At 35.4% G+C, this 17448-nt stretch overlaps 1 protein-coding gene across 1 annotated transcript; it reads right to left on the reverse strand.

The window, feature by feature from the left end:
• Window positions 1-573: 573 nt before the first annotated feature.
• LOC149804864 (uncharacterized) lies at window positions 574-3340 on the reverse strand. Its single transcript, XM_089935026.1, has 3 exons — window positions 3035-3340; window positions 2160-2276; window positions 574-1332 (listed from the first exon to the last, which is right to left on the reverse strand). The coding sequence occupies exons 1-3, from the start codon at window positions 3221-3223 to the stop codon at window positions 1222-1224; spliced, it is 417 nt and encodes a 138-aa protein (XP_089791152.1). The 5' UTR covers window positions 3224-3340; the 3' UTR covers window positions 574-1221.
• Window positions 3341-17448: the final 14108 nt, after the last annotated feature.

Here is a 17448-nt window from a genome sequence, read left to right on the forward strand (position 1 = left end):
TCCACAAATAGACTCGAAAAGTTTTCGAAAATCCCCAGTTCAAATTACTATATTTAGCTGTGGACAAAAAAAAAATGCTAACATAAAATAATAATAATAATAAATATATATATATATATATATATATATATATATATATATATATATATATATATATATATATATATATATATATATATATATAGTTCAATTATCTACTGTCATTTTTGCTCATACTCTCCTGTTTATCAACTGATAGCGCCAAATGCTCGAATTTAATATATGCTACGCGCTTAATTAGGCATTTGCGGTGTTTCTTGAAAATACAAGGCCAAATAAATTATCCACTGTAAGTAGAAGACATCGTTGAACTGTACCGAAAAACATCTTTTTCTTTTTTTTGAACTGTACCAAATTTTGTATATTTCTCTTTTTGAACAATATACCGTTCCATGAAGTCCTTCCATTTGAAAAATAGGCGATAACATGATTGACTTGCAAACATCTTGTAATTAATTATAAAATCTTGTCTTACTTTGGGGTAAAAATGGACAGGGCTAGAAAGATTGTCATAAACTACAATGTTTAGAAGAACATTTGTTTCCTTTATTTTACGATTTCATTGAATATTTTGTGAAAACTATGTTCGACTTTAAATATAGCGTATAATATACGAGTTACCAGATCTCATGTCGACCTTCGTCTATTCAAATACTTACATAAAGTATATAAACATTATGCACAACAACATAATGTCTTTCTGACATAAAGTGTCCAGGTGGACATTGAATTAGTGACTTTAGCATAGTATAACTTTTCATTGCACTCTTTGTTATTATAAAATGTACTTTCAGATTTGTTGGCAAAATTTAGGTACATCAAACACGTCCCTATTCCCAGAGCATTGTAGGTAGCTTTACCTCCAACACCGTCATTGAAAACATATCGACAGCAAGTCCGTATTACTGTCTTGCGAAAACTCCAACTTTTTTATTTTAAAAAAAAAATCTTTTTGTTTTGCTATATTCATTTGTTCACATTAAAATATAGAATTCTTGTTTTTGGTTTATTGTGGAGGAACTTGTGTGTCGATTTCAGTGCCGCTAAGTATGACCCAATCAAAGCTATCTGGGCCGCTAACGAGAATGAACATCCTGCGATAATCCATAAGTTTGCATTGAGAAACAAAAGGTATCACTTGTTCAAGATCGAGTCTGTTTGTTGTGAAGAGATGGGTCCAGTTTATGCCTGGCACAAATCTGCGATGATCTTCATCATTATTTGTCTTTCATTAGAAAGTTTCTTGATCTCCTCATTTAACATACTGTTCTTCTTCTTCAGCTCTTCATATTCCTAGATAATAAAAAAATAACACATTTTAAATATCATTAGGTTTGTCTGTCAAGTAAAAGAATACAGCCAGAACATTTCCAAGAGTGAGCTTGAAAGCCATGGGAAACTAAAAGATAAATATAAGACTGGGGATGAAAGTAATCTTTGGCAATGTATGTTAGTCACAATATGCAACACAGAAAATACCAGATGTTCATAATGCATATATATATATATATATATATATATATATATATATATATATATATATATATATATATATATATATATATTAAAGAAAAAAAGGAATATTTTGCTATAATTTGCATCTTTACATATGGCTCCCAAATATATTATATATTTGTATTATTATTTTACTTAAGACCAAATAATAGAAACGTTAAAAATTCTCAAAGTTTTCCAGTGCATTTTATTTATTTATTTATTAATTTATTTATTTATTTATTTATTTCAGACTTTTCGTTCTGTAATGTATATTTCATTTATCATATTTTTCCATGTATATTAAAAAAGTAATACTAATTTGTTTTTTATATTTATGTAAATAATATCCTTCTAGCCCGAAAGGTATACTAATTGAATTGTAGCAAGATTGATCTTCATTAGTTGACAGTGTACTGATTTCATAATCTGTTTTTGATATTATTGACTGTAAATTCCACAGGAGTAGATGAGTTAACAACGATATTAATATGTTCTATACGGTGTTTCTTGTCAGTTACATACTTTCTTTTGGAAAGCATGACGATGAAGAATGCAATCTCTAAAATGTTACGCTTGTGGTAACTGTTTATCGTAAATTAGTAAATTAGAGAATTAGCTCCTACCTTTAACATATGATCCTTCTCCAGTTTCTTTTTCAACCTGAATTTCTGAGCTGCTTTTCTATTTTGTTCTTGTCTTGTTTCAATTCTTTTTATTTCCTCTGGCCGTAACTGGTGTTCCTGTAGACAAAAAAGATAAACACATAAAATTGGCTTCAGAAAATATATAAGTTCCATCATTTTTCATATTCTGCAAATATTATAAATAGTAATGGTAAATTTATGTCTCCAACCCTTTGCAGAAATTATAATTCTATGTTTTTGTTTTTGTTTACATTACAATGAGTTAACATACATCAATGAATATAGATAATTATGTGTGTGTGTGTGTGTGTGTGTGTGTGCGTGCGTGCGTGCGTGTCGTTTATGATTTATGGCTGTAAATGAGACTAAATTTCAGTGTTTACCCTAGAGAGGTAAGATTGAGAGTCGAAATCCCCTTTAGTGTCAGAACTGCGGATTCAGATTCAGTGAAAAAGAAACCGTGAAGTCAGAACTGGGAGCCTGGTCCAAAATGTCAGGGTCTATGGTACACAAATTAGGGCAAAGGGAAACGATTAATGCTAGTTACCGGAGTGATATATTGGACAATAATTGAAATCTGAAAAAAATGTTGAGACTTCGTTATCCACGTGTATCCGTCTTTTTAATGTGTCATAAAAATTGTATTAGAAAAAGTCGGTTTATTTATTAGTTTATTTCAATTAGTTTCTCCATTGTCAAAATACATAATAATATTTTCTTCCAAGTTTGACTCATGTTCAATTTATTTATATTAAAGTCATTTTGCCGTCTCTTTATCTTTTATCACTGAAGCATTGCTACACATATTTTGTTTAAAATACGACTACTCTACCGCATACTACATTCTTACTTACATGTACGTCCTGTCTGGACATGTCTGCTTGTCGATCCAGCGTCAACTCATCACGGCCTTCGGACAATCTACGACTTTGTATCCGGTATTTGAGCTCCTCCTTCAATAAAGGTGTCATTTTCCCGGTTCTGTACGATTCTAACGCCGCTAGGAAAAGCTGACATTCCTCTTGTTCCGTTTGTGCGTCCATGCTGTGTTTCAGGCCTTCTGATGCGCTAGCCCACGTTAGTTGTGCGCGTAAGATCCAACGGTGATCATGTCAGCAATTTTCCGTCACGTGAATCACATAGAATCTCGTCTTTAACCCCGTTACTGTCTATATATAGACTAGTAAAAATCACCGGCTACTGTGCACGTTTATAAGACTGATTGCCAATCAGACGTTACGGTCTATATTTAGACTAGTAGAAATCATCGACCATTGTGCACGTTTAAAATATTGATTGTCATTCAGACTGAATCGTTTTTTTTTCTGTAGGTTTATTTTCTATTAATTAATTTTTAAATTGTTTAATTACTTGTTTATTTGTTACCAGTCCTTATTTTCCTTTCTTCATTTAAATATGAGTATTTTTAATAATATCATATGGAGTGAAATTTAAATTCACCGTCACACTGAGTGAAATAACTGCTTCATGAGAGAAATAACAAGAAAGAAATAGAGATACTTTCCAATGACTATAAAATACGTGTATTTTCATTTAATATGAAATATAACTTTATTTTGTCGTTTTCCAGTGCATAAAAAGAACAATCTCTTGATTAGTCATTTCACCAGATACCGACAACACATGTCTATAAATAGACATGTTTTAACTATGTATATAGTACATTTACATGTACAAATAGACGTAGACTTGACGTTGCGATTCGTCCAAAGGAAGCCGATTAGTTAATAAACGCATTATATTTCTTTTCAGTGTTGTGATATTTGTTTGTAAACATTGTGTTAATACATCCATTTGTATATAATATCAAGTTTTAATTAAGCGAAATAGTAAATGTGTGTCTCGAAATGTAGCAAGGCTATGACCTCTATGTAAGCGATATAAATAGGCAAGAGACACATGAGCATGTCATAGCATGAAGGTCAAGAAAGATAACTCCAACACGACTAAACTTTATCGTTACCACTGATGTTCATTGATGGCTCCCGAATGGTATGTAAAAAACAGACGGAAGAATGTATTTTTTTAAAAAAATAATTCTATTATGCCAAAGAGGAGAACTGCTTAAGTTTCTTTCACAGTGTCTAAGAAAATTTATATATATTGTTATACACGAATACAAAATCAAAACTCAATTATATTGCACGTAGAAAATATATACTTAACACAACAGAAAGCGACCATCTCTCAGGTGTTAGTTTATGAGAGACATTTTTCACATGAAAGAAAGTGACCATCTCGCAGGTTATATATTTAAACACCACATAAAGTATGTATTATGCGTCTTCATGGTTCAATTTCATTTATAATAGTCAGTGGCGTCACTCGGGTTGGTGTCACCCAGTGCGGTAGCTGATGGTGTCACCCCCATGGTCCTCCTTCCGTAACAGACCATACAGAATCCTTAGTAATGTCATTTTGGTGTCACCCCCTCTGATGGTGTCACCCGGTGCAGTCCGCACCCCCAGCATCCCCCTAGCGACGCCACTGCTGTGCCTGCTAGTCATGTATTTAACTATGATCGGTTATCCGCTTATGAAATCCGACTAGACCGAGCAGTGTGTGCTCTGTAAAATTTGCAATTTTTCATTTTGGTGTCACCTGGTGTCACCCGGTGCGGTCCGCACCCCCCTAGCGACGCCACTGATAATAGTCCCTAACATTGTCATACAAAACTTTACGATTACATATCAACTAGAGAAAACAAGTTTCAAATATCACTTCATTCTATTTTCTTGTATTTTTCTGTTAAAATAAAATAGAATATTCTCCATAAATTTATTTAAATGCACAGTCTGGACGTTAGTGCTTTTATTGCAATTTTTAAAACAATTGAAGTGAGACAAATATTAGTAAAGAACACATTGTAAATGCGAGAGAAATAAATTATTAAGAGAAGTAGAATTATAATAAATATTAATCAAGCATTCACTCATTCAGTTCTTTTATCGTTCGTTTACTTTATTGAATTCATCCTTTTCGCTGAAAATATAATCAAGAAGAGTTATATAAAACAATAACTGAGGTCGTTGCCAAAACTAGCCCCCCCCCTTTAAAAGACAAATATCAACTAAACTTCCTATCAAAGATTAATTGGTTTTTTTACACAAGATGGATATCGTATAAGTATAATATTAAATACACGGGATTTGACTAGACTTTATTTTTTAAAATTGCATTTAACATGTAAATAATGCACATAACGTTATATATATATATATATATATATATATATATATATATATATATATATATATATATATATATATATATATATATATATATATATATATGTATGTATGTATGTATGTATGTATGTATGTATGTATGTATGTATGTATATATATATATATATATATATATATATATATATATATATATATATATATATATATATATATATATATATATATATATATATATATATATATATATGTATGTATGTATGTATGTATGTATGTATGTATGTATGTATGTTCACCAAACCCCGGCCGAGTCATACCAAAGACTTATAAAAAAGGTACTAACAGCTGCCTCGCTTGGCGTTCAGCATTAAGAGGTTAGTGTTAGGACTGGTCGGCCTGGTGTCAGGATAATGTGACTGGGTGGGACATCATGCTACATGTCTGCGGTATGATGCCCCAGTGCTAGACATCACTATAAACTGTCACACTGCAGACATCGTAGCGATATGACTGGAAAAAATGTTAAAGCTAGGTTAAAAATATAAATCGCACACACACACACACACACACTCATTTATTCACTAATTTACTTGTTCATTATCGTCGAACTCGGTTGAAGCCACCCTTTTCGCTGAAAATGAAAATCATTTAGAGCTATATAATAATATAAATTTTAACGGCCTAGCACGCTCTTTAAAATAAATTAACTCTCAATCCAAAATTTTTTCATCTCAACGCTTTTCTCCCCCACAAGATACATTTATTGTAAGTTGCTAAATACTTAATGACTGGCAGTTTTGCTGCTTTTCTATGTAGGATTGCTACATAATACTACTCAAGGACTGTTTTGTTGCTTTCAAGGTAAAGGAAAAATATGTGAATAGTTGGACATTTATACTGTATGATTGATAGAGAGGAGTTACTCTTTGGACCTTTATATTATAGGACAGATGGCGCGGAGGTATTCTGTCTTGGGGGGGGGGACATGTAAGGCTTAAAGACGGTCAGACAGACAGATAGACAGACAGATATGTAAGAGGACAGACAGATGGATAAGACTTTTACATGCATGATATTCTATTGCGGCTCAATAGATAGTTTATCAACTTTTGTGTACCGTACAAATAACACTGAAAAATGTTACACACACATACAAATCCTCATATAATCTGTGTGTATTGCTTGCACCATAGTACATTCAACATGCATTCGTAATAATTTGGATTTTGTTTAAAAAATCAAATATTACAAAACACGCGAAGACTAACATTTCAGACCACCAAAGATATCTTCGTCATTTTTATTGATTAGAAACGAATTGTGAATGATAAGGAAAAATTGTAAGGGTAAAATTGTTATGTCAGAAGCATTCATGTTTTGTCCAACAAAAAAACAAGAAGAAGAAACACAAAGAAGGAAAACAAGAGTCCCTCGAAGGCACTGACACTTCAATGTCCGAAAAGAAGTTCCAGGAATTCAAATTAAGACCATTTCTTCTTTTTAAATGATGCTTGTTGAAATCATATCCGATATTCTTGAACCACTGTGGCAGCCATTTTCGATACCAGAGCAGAACTATTTTCATTTACTACCGACTAGACATCCTAAGAGGTCTTGTACCGAAAGCCTCATTTCGATATGACTTTAGTTCAGGAAGGGAAAGGATGATAATATTGTAATGATGGCTGCTGTGGTTGTCTAAAACATGGCCATTAATGAGCAGAAGAGCAATCAAAAGAAGTGCGATACAATACGGGGTAATGAATGACATAAACTTGGAGGATATCTTCTCTCTCTCTCTCTCTCTCTCTCAATCGACGGGCTAAAGATGATTGCGTCAGTTTTCATTAGGGTAAATACATGCCTAGATATGATTTGTGCTGACGTTTTGCACACAAAATCTCTTTCCAGCATACCACGAAACGATGTTTAATAATAATGATATACTTATGGAACGGCTACCAAGATGGACTTGTGTCTAGTTGTGTCATGTTGCGCATTGTGGGACATGTGCCAAATATTCCACCAACCATCACTAAAATATAGGAAATATTTCAGAAACCACCGCTTTAATTAGACTCATATTTTCAACGTATTGCTCATTAATACATGTACCACGTCTGTAAAATTTCATACTGCTTGGTGCTTTAGAAGATTTCTTATGCAAACGAGCGTGGGCGGGACTTAGAGACAAATGTCGGAAAGACTTAGAGACAATATCGGAAAGGGCCACTCTGTGAATTTGAACCAGTTGAATGACGTTGGTCGGGTCGTTGCTAACTCAACCACGGTTTCGTTATTGATTAGCTTCGCGGAAAAAAATTAATTGCTTGATTTTGCTGGTGTTTTCAGACTGTGTGTTTTAAAGTGCAGGCATGGGGGGGGGGGGAGGAGAAATACCACGTTAGTTGAAAAACACTATGGGTACTAAAAGGCGCGGAATTTATGACATAAAAATGCATCCACGTACACAGTGGAATTTAAGACATAAAAAATACACAGAGGAATTTATGACATAAAAATACAGCCACGTACACAGATGAATTTATCATATAAAAATACGCAGAGGAATTTATGACATAAAAATACAGCCACGTACACAGATGAATTTATCATATAAAAATACACAGAGGAATTTGAGACATAAAAAATACGCAGAGGAATTTATGACATAATAATACAGCCACGTATACAGAGGAATTTATAACATAATAATACAGCCACGTATGATATTAAAAAAATACAGCCACGTACACAGAGGAATTTATGACATAAAACAAATACAGCCACGTACACAGAGGGTTTATGTCTAGAAATCACTATTACAACAACGATTATTCCAATGAAATTAGACCTTCGCTCCTTAAATGTACTGCTGATAATAAAACAAGCACATTTATCCTCTTTTCCTACTTTTAAAAGCATTATATACTGTATACTCATATTCAAAATAGAAATTATATAATCTACACACGCATATTACCAGAGATAGACTGGTCGATAAATAGGCTCGACAGTTGTTAAAAAATCCCCGCTTAAAATTGCAATATTTAGCTTTGAAACAATCTAACATAATAGCAAATATTATTGGTTCAAATTATTTAGCTTGTTTTATTTTATTAAAAATTTGTACAGCCAACTACGTGAATGTACTATACGCACCACACTGAATAGGGTCACTGAAGTTTTTCATGAAATTAACAGGCCATACAAAGGATTCAATGAAAGTATAAGAGATCGTTGAACTCTATGGCACATTATGTTTTCTTTTCCTTTATTAAGAAATGTATCATCATATCTAGACCTATTACTCAAAACAATAATATACAAGATACCGATCGCTTAGTTCAGTATAAAATCTTGACTTACCTTGGTGCAAAACTGCGCAGGTTTATACAGGTGTGACCAACTCCAAAGTTTAAAAGAACATTAGTTTCCTTTATTTTACGATTTCGTTGGATATTCTGTCTAAGATAATGTTCGACTTAATGCATAATGTGTACTACACGATTTACAAGATCTCATATTGATCTTCGTCTACTCAAATACTTACATAAAATAAATGAAAAAGAATTGTACACAGCCAAAAACAATGTCTTTATCACATACAGTACTCAGGTGGACAATTAATGAGACTTCACTAAAGTAAAACTTTCCGTAGCGCTGTTTGCACTGTAAGACGTTCTTCTTTATTTGTTTTCAAATGTAGTTACATACAACCAAATGTTTTGATAGTACAGGCTACAACGCTGGCATCAAATAATATATCAACATCAAGTCCTTATTCCTGTCTGGAGAAGAATCCAAATATCCAGATTTATTGGCTGTTATTCATCTAATCACATCAGAAGACACAATAATTTGTCCTGATCTATTATGGAAGGAGCTCAATGTCGATTTTCATGTCGATTTTCCGACCCGAAAAACGCTATTTGAGCCACTACGACTTTCAAGAAATGAATACTTGAAAGGGCAGAATATTACTCGTTGAATACCGGGTCAGTTTGTGTTTAAGGGATAGGTACAATTTGTTCCTGACAAATCCTTGTGGAGATCTTCATCATCATTTCTATTTTATTTGAGAGTCGCTTGATTTCCTCTTTTAACACACTGTTCTTCTTCCTCAGCTCTTCAAATTCCCAGATTTACAAAGTCACATTTCTACCATCATTATGTATATTTCCAAATATGAACAGCATTAGAACAAATAAATTAAGTTTGTCTGTCTTGTAAAACGAATTCATTCACAAAATGTACAAGAGTGAGGATGAAAAGTACGGGAAACTAAAATCTAAACATAAGACTGTGGAGATGAATATATATATATATATATATATATATATATATATATATATATATATATATATATATATATATATGTAACTACGATTGTAGTTGTGATATTTGGCACTCAGTAAAGTTGACCTATAGTATCATGGAATAATTTTCTTGCGTGTATTGCAATGTAATAGATAAAATAAAAATTGGATAAGAAAGCAAAAAAAAAAATATGTCTGTTGTTTCAACTAAAATGTTCACCACAACTTTAGACAATTAAGAACCAGGAAGTAAATTTCAGCAATCTTTCTTCCAAACTATTGTATACATATTAGCACATTATAGCATATATATATATATATATATATATATATATATATATATATATATATATATATATATATATATATATTTGTCAAACATTATATTTAATTTTTTTCTTCATGTTAAACTATATTAGCACATTATATAAACGCATTATTGTTTCATCATTTTCCAAATAGGTTTTTAATTTATATTTATCACTTACAAAATACGTTTTAATTGTACACCTATTGGGTGTGATTTATATTTTTTTTTTTGCTGTTGATGTTATTAACTGTATATTCCACAAGAGTATATGGGAGACGAACATAATAATAACATTTTCTGTAATGTGTTTCTTGTTAGTTACTTTTGAAAATACCTGGTGATAATGAATACACACTAAGTTATTAAAGTAGATTTCCTTCGACGTTCGGCTCGCGCTCTATTGATGTTTATTTTAAAGTCAAACTTTTGTCTTTTTGTTGCCATCCTTGTAGATTATGTTTAAAAGAAAACGTATTTGGTACAGAATATATTCTTACTTACACGTTTGTCGTATCTAGACATGTCTGCTTGTAGATCCAGCGTCAACTCATCACGGCCTTCGGACAATGGACGACTCTGTATTCGATATTTCAGCTATTTCTGTAATAAGGGTGTCATTTTTTCCTGTTTTGTACGAATCCAATGCCGCTACGAAAAGTTTAATTCTGTATATGCTGCGTGCACGTCCATGTTTTTATCTCAGGCCTTCTTATATGCTAGACCGCGTAAGTTGTGCCGGAATGATGCAACAGTTATGATGTCAGCGATCTTCCGTCGCACAAATCACATAAAATTTCGCTAAACCACGTTATATTTGGAATAGTGGAAATCACCGATCGGTGTGGATGGTTAAGGATCTGGATTTTAGGTGAAAGTATCGAATCAAAGTAAATGTAATGAAAACAGATTAATCGTGAGCAGATGTATCATAACTCTTGTTGTTGTTGTAGGGGTTAACGCCATTTTTAAGCACAGGATAAGCTATACACGGTGGCCAGTATAACTCTTGGAGGAAGAACCCTGAAAAAAAACACCGACCCACGAGAAGCTACTGGCAAGCGTCCTTACGTACCAACGTTAGCCGAGACTGAGACTCGAACCCACGCAGACAGCGGTGAGATGGCAGTGATCCGGCTCGGTGGGCGCATCAGACCACTCGGGGACCCCGTAACTCTGATTTTGTTTAATTGATTTTGTGTGTTGCTGAAATTTATTTACTTTTCATCTTTAAAATACATGTGCTAATGGTAGTGTATGGAGCCATCCAATTGCCGCTAGTTCGTACATTGAGTAGGGAAAAAGTAACCTCTAGGTCAGAGTCATGTTGAAAGCAAAATCCTTCAGATCAGAAACAACAAGATGAGAGGGTGTAGATTTAATGATACTTTCGCATGACTAAAGCTCTTCAAATAAGTGAATTTTTATTTAGTATGAAATACTGTTTTTGTTACCTGTTCATTCTCCAATGCATAAAACGAATTTAGTCTTGATTAGACTTTTTACCAGACACCCCAATGTTCTCCCTTCTATGGAGAGAATATACGATTAAACATGACATCTAAAACACACGTCTATAAATAGACATGTTTTGATCATGTTTATAGTGAGTTCTTTTACATGTACACAGACGTAGGCTTGACGTTGCGACTCTTCACACGAGAACTTAGTTGATAGTAAACGTTATGTGTATGCTTATTTTATGATATTTTATGATAAATTAGGCATTTTCTTATTTCCTTGTATACAGTGCATTAATTTATCCATCCAAACGGAATATCTGGTTCCCTCTCAAAACTGAATGGAATAGTAAATTTAAGTTTCGAAATGTAACAAGGTCATGATCACGGACTACGTAAGCGATATAAATAGATTCAAAACTGTACAGTGTATGAAGTCATGTCATTGTATGTAGATCAAGAAAGATAACTCCAAAACACCAACTCATATTGTAAACGCTTAAGGGGGCAGGGGCCAGTTTTTATGTACAAATTTAATGTCGCATGCACCTGCCTAATATAAAAATTAATATAAAAAATGATACATGAGTGAGGCCCATATTTTGAATAGGTATTATGAAGAACAACATAATTTATTTTAATAATTTTATTCTAAGAACTTCAGTAGACTTGTCAGGTCAAGGGTGTGATATACACACTTGACCTGACAAGTCTACTGAAGTTTTTAGAATAAAATGTTTCTGCATCCCAACCCCTGTTGTATACAGTGGCGTCACTAGAAGGTGCGAGGGGTGCGGAACGCACCGGGTAACGCCATCTGAGGGGGTGACACCAAAATGACTGTCTATAAAATGTTTGAATTTTTGTGCAGGAAGGAGGTCCATGGGGTGACACTATGAGTTAACGCACATTACTGTCGAAAAAATAAATAAAAAATTATTTTTGTGCAGGAAGGAAGTCCATGGGGGTGACACCATGAGTTACCGCACTGGGTGACACCATCCCTAGTGACGTCACTGATTGTATACATGCATTTTTCACATCCAAGGCCATTTTTAACAGCATGTGGTGCTCACAGTGCAAACGCAAGCCCTTTCCCTGGGTGATACTTTTGAAAAACAGTGTCTACTAAATCGCTTGATGCAATTCAGAATAGTTGTCATCCAAGCCGTTTCTGAGATACTAGAGTATTCTACTTGCATTGAACCCAGTGTCTACTGCTACGGGTGGCTAGCTCTACTTCCTAGCCGACTATTAGTATTTCAGTGGCTACATACTGTGCAGTGATTATGGGAGGTGGACATGCCTCGCATCATTTTCAAGAACAACACAAGCCCGTAACACCTAGTTCACAAGTATATCCATCTCTTTAATAATTACACAATAATAGCTCAAAAACGCACACCATACCCTTAACTTAAGAAATTTCCCGAAGGCCAATATGTGAAACTGGCCCCTGTCACCTTAAGGACTAACGGTAATAATTCGGTTCTCATAGCAAACCTATGCAAACACTATGATATTAAAAATTCAATGACTTAAAATGTCTGAGTGCTCATGATCAAACCTATATACGTTGTTGGTATGTTAATTTTCCTGGAAAAATATGATGTGAATTATGTAACGTCATGCTGAAAAAATATTGCTCCTGTGAAGTTTAAATTAAAACACAGACAGACTAGAAATGACAGTGAGCATTTTGTTTGCTTATAATTTGACTGCTTGCAGGTTGTTGTTTTTTTTTTTTTTTTTTTTTTTTGGTCTTGTTTCATATTTATGTTAATTTTATATTCTCGTTTGACTACCATTTGAAGTCATACAATGTAACATCAGCTATTTAGGGCCATAATTCTTCTTTAACTCCCCCATCCCATCCGGATAATTCAATGGCCAGTTCCTTAGTACAATTAAGCTACAATCTATAATATTCCATGAAGTGAATTCTCTATCTAGTCTTGATGACCGTTATCGACATTGTGCAGAAAACAGAGAGAGAAAGAGAGGAGAATAGTATAAGAATGGGAGAATGGAACAACGATAACGTGCAAACATTATTTGCAATTGTTTTAAATATCTTCATACTAAACGATTAATTAACATATTTTGACTGAAATCCGTCTTTCTCATAAAGCAATGTGCCGTGCGAGTGCATTCTGCTTTCGTGCAACAATAATTAAGAGAGAGGTATTTCAACGCATTATATAATGAAAAATATTATTAAAAGTCTTCCCGAAAAATAAATCTGTTTTGCCGGGAGGGTGTAACAAAGTTCATGTTATCAAAGTGCACACTCAAGAACATGTATTTAGTTATAAAACTTCGCAAAAAGAAATGCGGTTCTGCGCACGTCAATTTGAGTTATTGTATTACACCAGTTTATTTCGTGTACCCAAAAAATGTGAAGTATGAAACACAACAAAAACACATTGTAAATAATGTGTCTGGGGATCTACAACCGGTGCACTCTCAGCGTCGCGCGCTGATAGAAATACGTGTATAACAGAAAGGAAGATACGCGTATACCGTAGTAATAATAGGGAAGGAATGACAAAAGGCACAGTAGTAGTATATGGGGTCACCCTAGCGTCAAGTGGACTTACCATGCAAAAACAGTCGATTCACTCTGGCGTCAAGGGGAATTTAACATGGGAAATTTTAACATGGATGGAACTGTAGAGCGTCAAGGGGAATTGAACATGGAAATTGAACAGGACCGGTACTTTAACGTCAATGGGACTTTAACGTTAAAATATGGGGTTTGCACTTTGTCGTAAATGGAAATTGAACATGGGAATGTCACCTGGATGTCAATGGGAATTGAACTTTGGGTGACGTCATGAGGTTTATAGGGTCAAAACATTTTATAGGGATTTTAATGTATTTGTAAGGACAAAGGGTAGATAGGGACAAACATACAAATACACATTTAAACACACAGAAAAGACGACAGAAATGTTCTAAAACAAACCTCACAGAGAGAATAATGGCATTAAAAGAAAAGTCTGTTGTATGGGTTCAAAACATTTATTCAAGTATATACATGGGTTCTCTGGCCTGTGCTTTGGTCTAAGCACTATCCATTTAATACATAAACATTTCTACATCAAACAAACCTATTTACTAGTTATTTAGTTCTTGGCTCTAGTAAACCTGTTTACATTTAATGTTCATTTATTAGAAAAAGCTAACACAAAACAAGTAACATGCAATCAAATAGGACAAAGTTCATGTTTCTCTCTCTCTATTCGTCTCACACGTTGTTAAAAATCTGGTCAGCTAGCACTTGTGTCCCAGCGTAGATATTTCCCATCACTTAATCCGTTTCATCCATAAATCGGCTGTTATATCCATCGTGCTAGGTACACTTATCAGTAAGCAGATCAAGTGCAGTCATCGTCTTCTTCCCATGGAGGTACAATGTATACCATATGAATGGTTACTTTTCCTTCGTTGATGTCAAATTTTCCTCTCATCGACTGCACGTCTTCAATAGCCCTAAAAAGTTTGGACGAAGTTATTTCTGCAGGTGTGCTAAATCCGAGACATACAGGTGAGTTCAAACTGTCGCGATACATAGATAGGCTCAAACGACCTCGATCTTTGACTTGGCAATGACATCTGAGTTCCTCTAACAGTGAGTCAAGTAGGTCCGTAATGAAACCTGCTACTTCCTCGGCTGAAATGTCAGACGCGAAGTCTCTAAATTTCACCGTGTAGGTGTAAGTTGTCGTTCTAAATTTTCTTGAGGTCGCTGTCTGAGTCGTTTGGATGCTAAAATACTCCTGTAGGTCTACTGAATCCTTTCCCTTCTTGGACGCACTTTGCTGTGACGGTATGGTAGTGAAAGAGGTCAGTGATGTTTGTTCCTTCTCTTTTTTCATCTGCGTAGAGTGATTCAGCTTTCTCGTTGCTTGTCCTCGCAATGAAGTGTCGTTATTGGAAGTCGTCCCTTTTTATACTGGGTGATATCAGTATGTCCATAAGGTAAAGTTTTGTGGTCTGGAAGTTTCACTAGCTGCACGTAGTTTGTCATGGCGTTAGTACATAAATAACTAAGATGTGTTACTGCATTGGTGATGTGATAGTGAGGCAAAGAATCACACCCGAGTTTCTCGTTGGACTTGAGTCTTACGCTCTATACTTGCTGTTTGAAGGGATTCATTTTTTCTCAATTGGTCTTAGTAGTGACAATGAACTGTTGGTCTTGGACGTTGTCCTTTTTTATATGCTGACCAATATTGATGTGACCGTACGGCAAAGTAAAGTGGTTGGGAAGTCGCACTCGCTTCTGGTATACGATTTGATAGACTTTTTCCAAGGGTCGACTGACGATGTGGTGAGTGGGTAAACGTACAATCTTGTTCGGCTGGTAGGTGGTCACTTTAAAGTTTGCATCTTCTCCAGACTGCAATGCTTCTTTCAATACGCCAAAGTTGACCACACGACTGGTACGATAATTCAGAGTCAATCCTTTCACTTTACACTCTGTGTGCACTTCTCCTTGTGGGTCCCGGTATTCGTAGCCGTAATTTTTAGGACCGCCACTCGCGAAACTTAGAATCTTGTCGTCAGGATGTTCATCTGTCCAGGCTCCTAAACGGTCTCCTTCGATGTTAGGGTGTTGCTGACCCGGTCGATCTATGTAGATGCAACTGTCCGTGTCAAAGTACAGGACGCGATCCCCTAACAGTTCTAAAGCTTCGTACAATTTTAAGCGAGCATGAGCTGTCACGTAAGCCGCAATGATGACATTTCCAAAAGGGTCGTCTTGTACAAAGTCCAGATCTTCTTCGTAATTGACCAAGATTAAATTCTCTCGAACGACGTCCACGTGTTTCATGTATTTGGTTTTGTCGTGAATCATCTGGAAGTAGCGGGAAGGTTCTATCAAATATTCCGTCTTGGGTAAACACGGTCGTTGTGCCATTTTACCCCACAAGCAATTTAACATCACTTTGGCAAACGATCGCCTGCCTTCGTTTTTCTCGATGTGGTCTAAAGTGATGCCTTCTTGTTCCCGGTATTTCTCTTTGAATTTTATTTGGTCTTCGGAAGTGTGACACCAGGAAGGATAGCCGCGGGCTTCTTGCTTCAGTTTCAAAATGGCATCCACGTAGTCTGCGAAAATGCCTTTCTGAGTAGGGTCACCCTTGTGGTATTGTTGTGTCTTGGGAAAGTGGCAAATTTCGTACACTTCTGACAGTTGGTATCCCATGTCCATAGCTTTGAACAATTCTACGCTGACCCAGGTTCCCGTCAAGGCCCGTTCTTCCTGGGTGTGCTGACAAGGATGATCTTGGTTGCACGTTTCGGCACAAGTACGGCACAAGGGAAACATCAGTTTGCCTTGACAATGGTGAGGTAAGACGGGATGGTATAGGTTCGTGGGAGGCAAAACTTTGCACTTGATCAAGCCTTCGTATTGTCGAATGTTGACCAGGTCGATGTGTTCCGTCAGCAATCGCGGGTGCCCTGTAGGAAAGTGACAATATTTGCACACGTAGGGATACAGCGAACACACATCCAAGTATTTGATTTCTTCTCCTTTCTCTTCGTCGGCTTGGTACAGCAAACAGGTGGCATTGGTCCTTCCTCCGTACAAACTATCCCTCGGGTTCAGGGGGTCCATCAGCTTGTAACTTTCCACGACACGTTTAAACTCGGGATCGATTTTCAAACGGTGATCGTATTCGTGTTCCCACATTTCCACCACTTGGTATCCTTGCTGTTCTAACTTCAAGCGTCGCTGACAAGTGTCATGGTACAGGTCTTCCATGGTCCGTTGTAAAAACTGATTTTTAGTGTCACGGTCAGGGTAGCAGACGGGACATCCGTGAAATAAGCAACCGTTAAACTCATACACGATCTTGGGGTTTTTTAAGTCCCAGCCATCGACCGAATACGTTCCGATGGTCCTTTCGCCTCCTCCGTTGCGGGCATGCTGAATCCATTTGCCTTCCTTGTCGCACAAGTAAT

This window comes from Sinohyriopsis cumingii, chromosome 2, assembly GCF_028554795.1.
Source record: "Sinohyriopsis cumingii isolate HCF-2022 chromosome 2, ASM2855479v2, whole genome shotgun sequence".
In the NCBI taxonomy this organism is placed as follows: Eukaryota; Metazoa; Mollusca; class Bivalvia; order Unionida; family Unionidae; genus Sinohyriopsis; species Sinohyriopsis cumingii.

Bases quoted from the DNA above. Each gene is read 5' to 3' on its own strand.
- LOC149804864 (XM_089935026.1), bottom strand. From the start codon at position 3,223: ATGGACGCACAAACGGAACAAGAGGAATGTCAGCTTTTCCTAGCGGCG. The intron at 2,277-3,034 runs GTAAGTAAGAAT...TTTTGTCTACAG, and splicing joins TGTCCAGACAGGACGTACAT to GAACACCAGTTACGGCCAGA. The intron at 1,333-2,159 runs GTAGGAGCTAAT...TTTATTATCTAG, and splicing joins AGAAGGATCATATGTTAAAG to GAATATGAAGAGCTGAAGAA.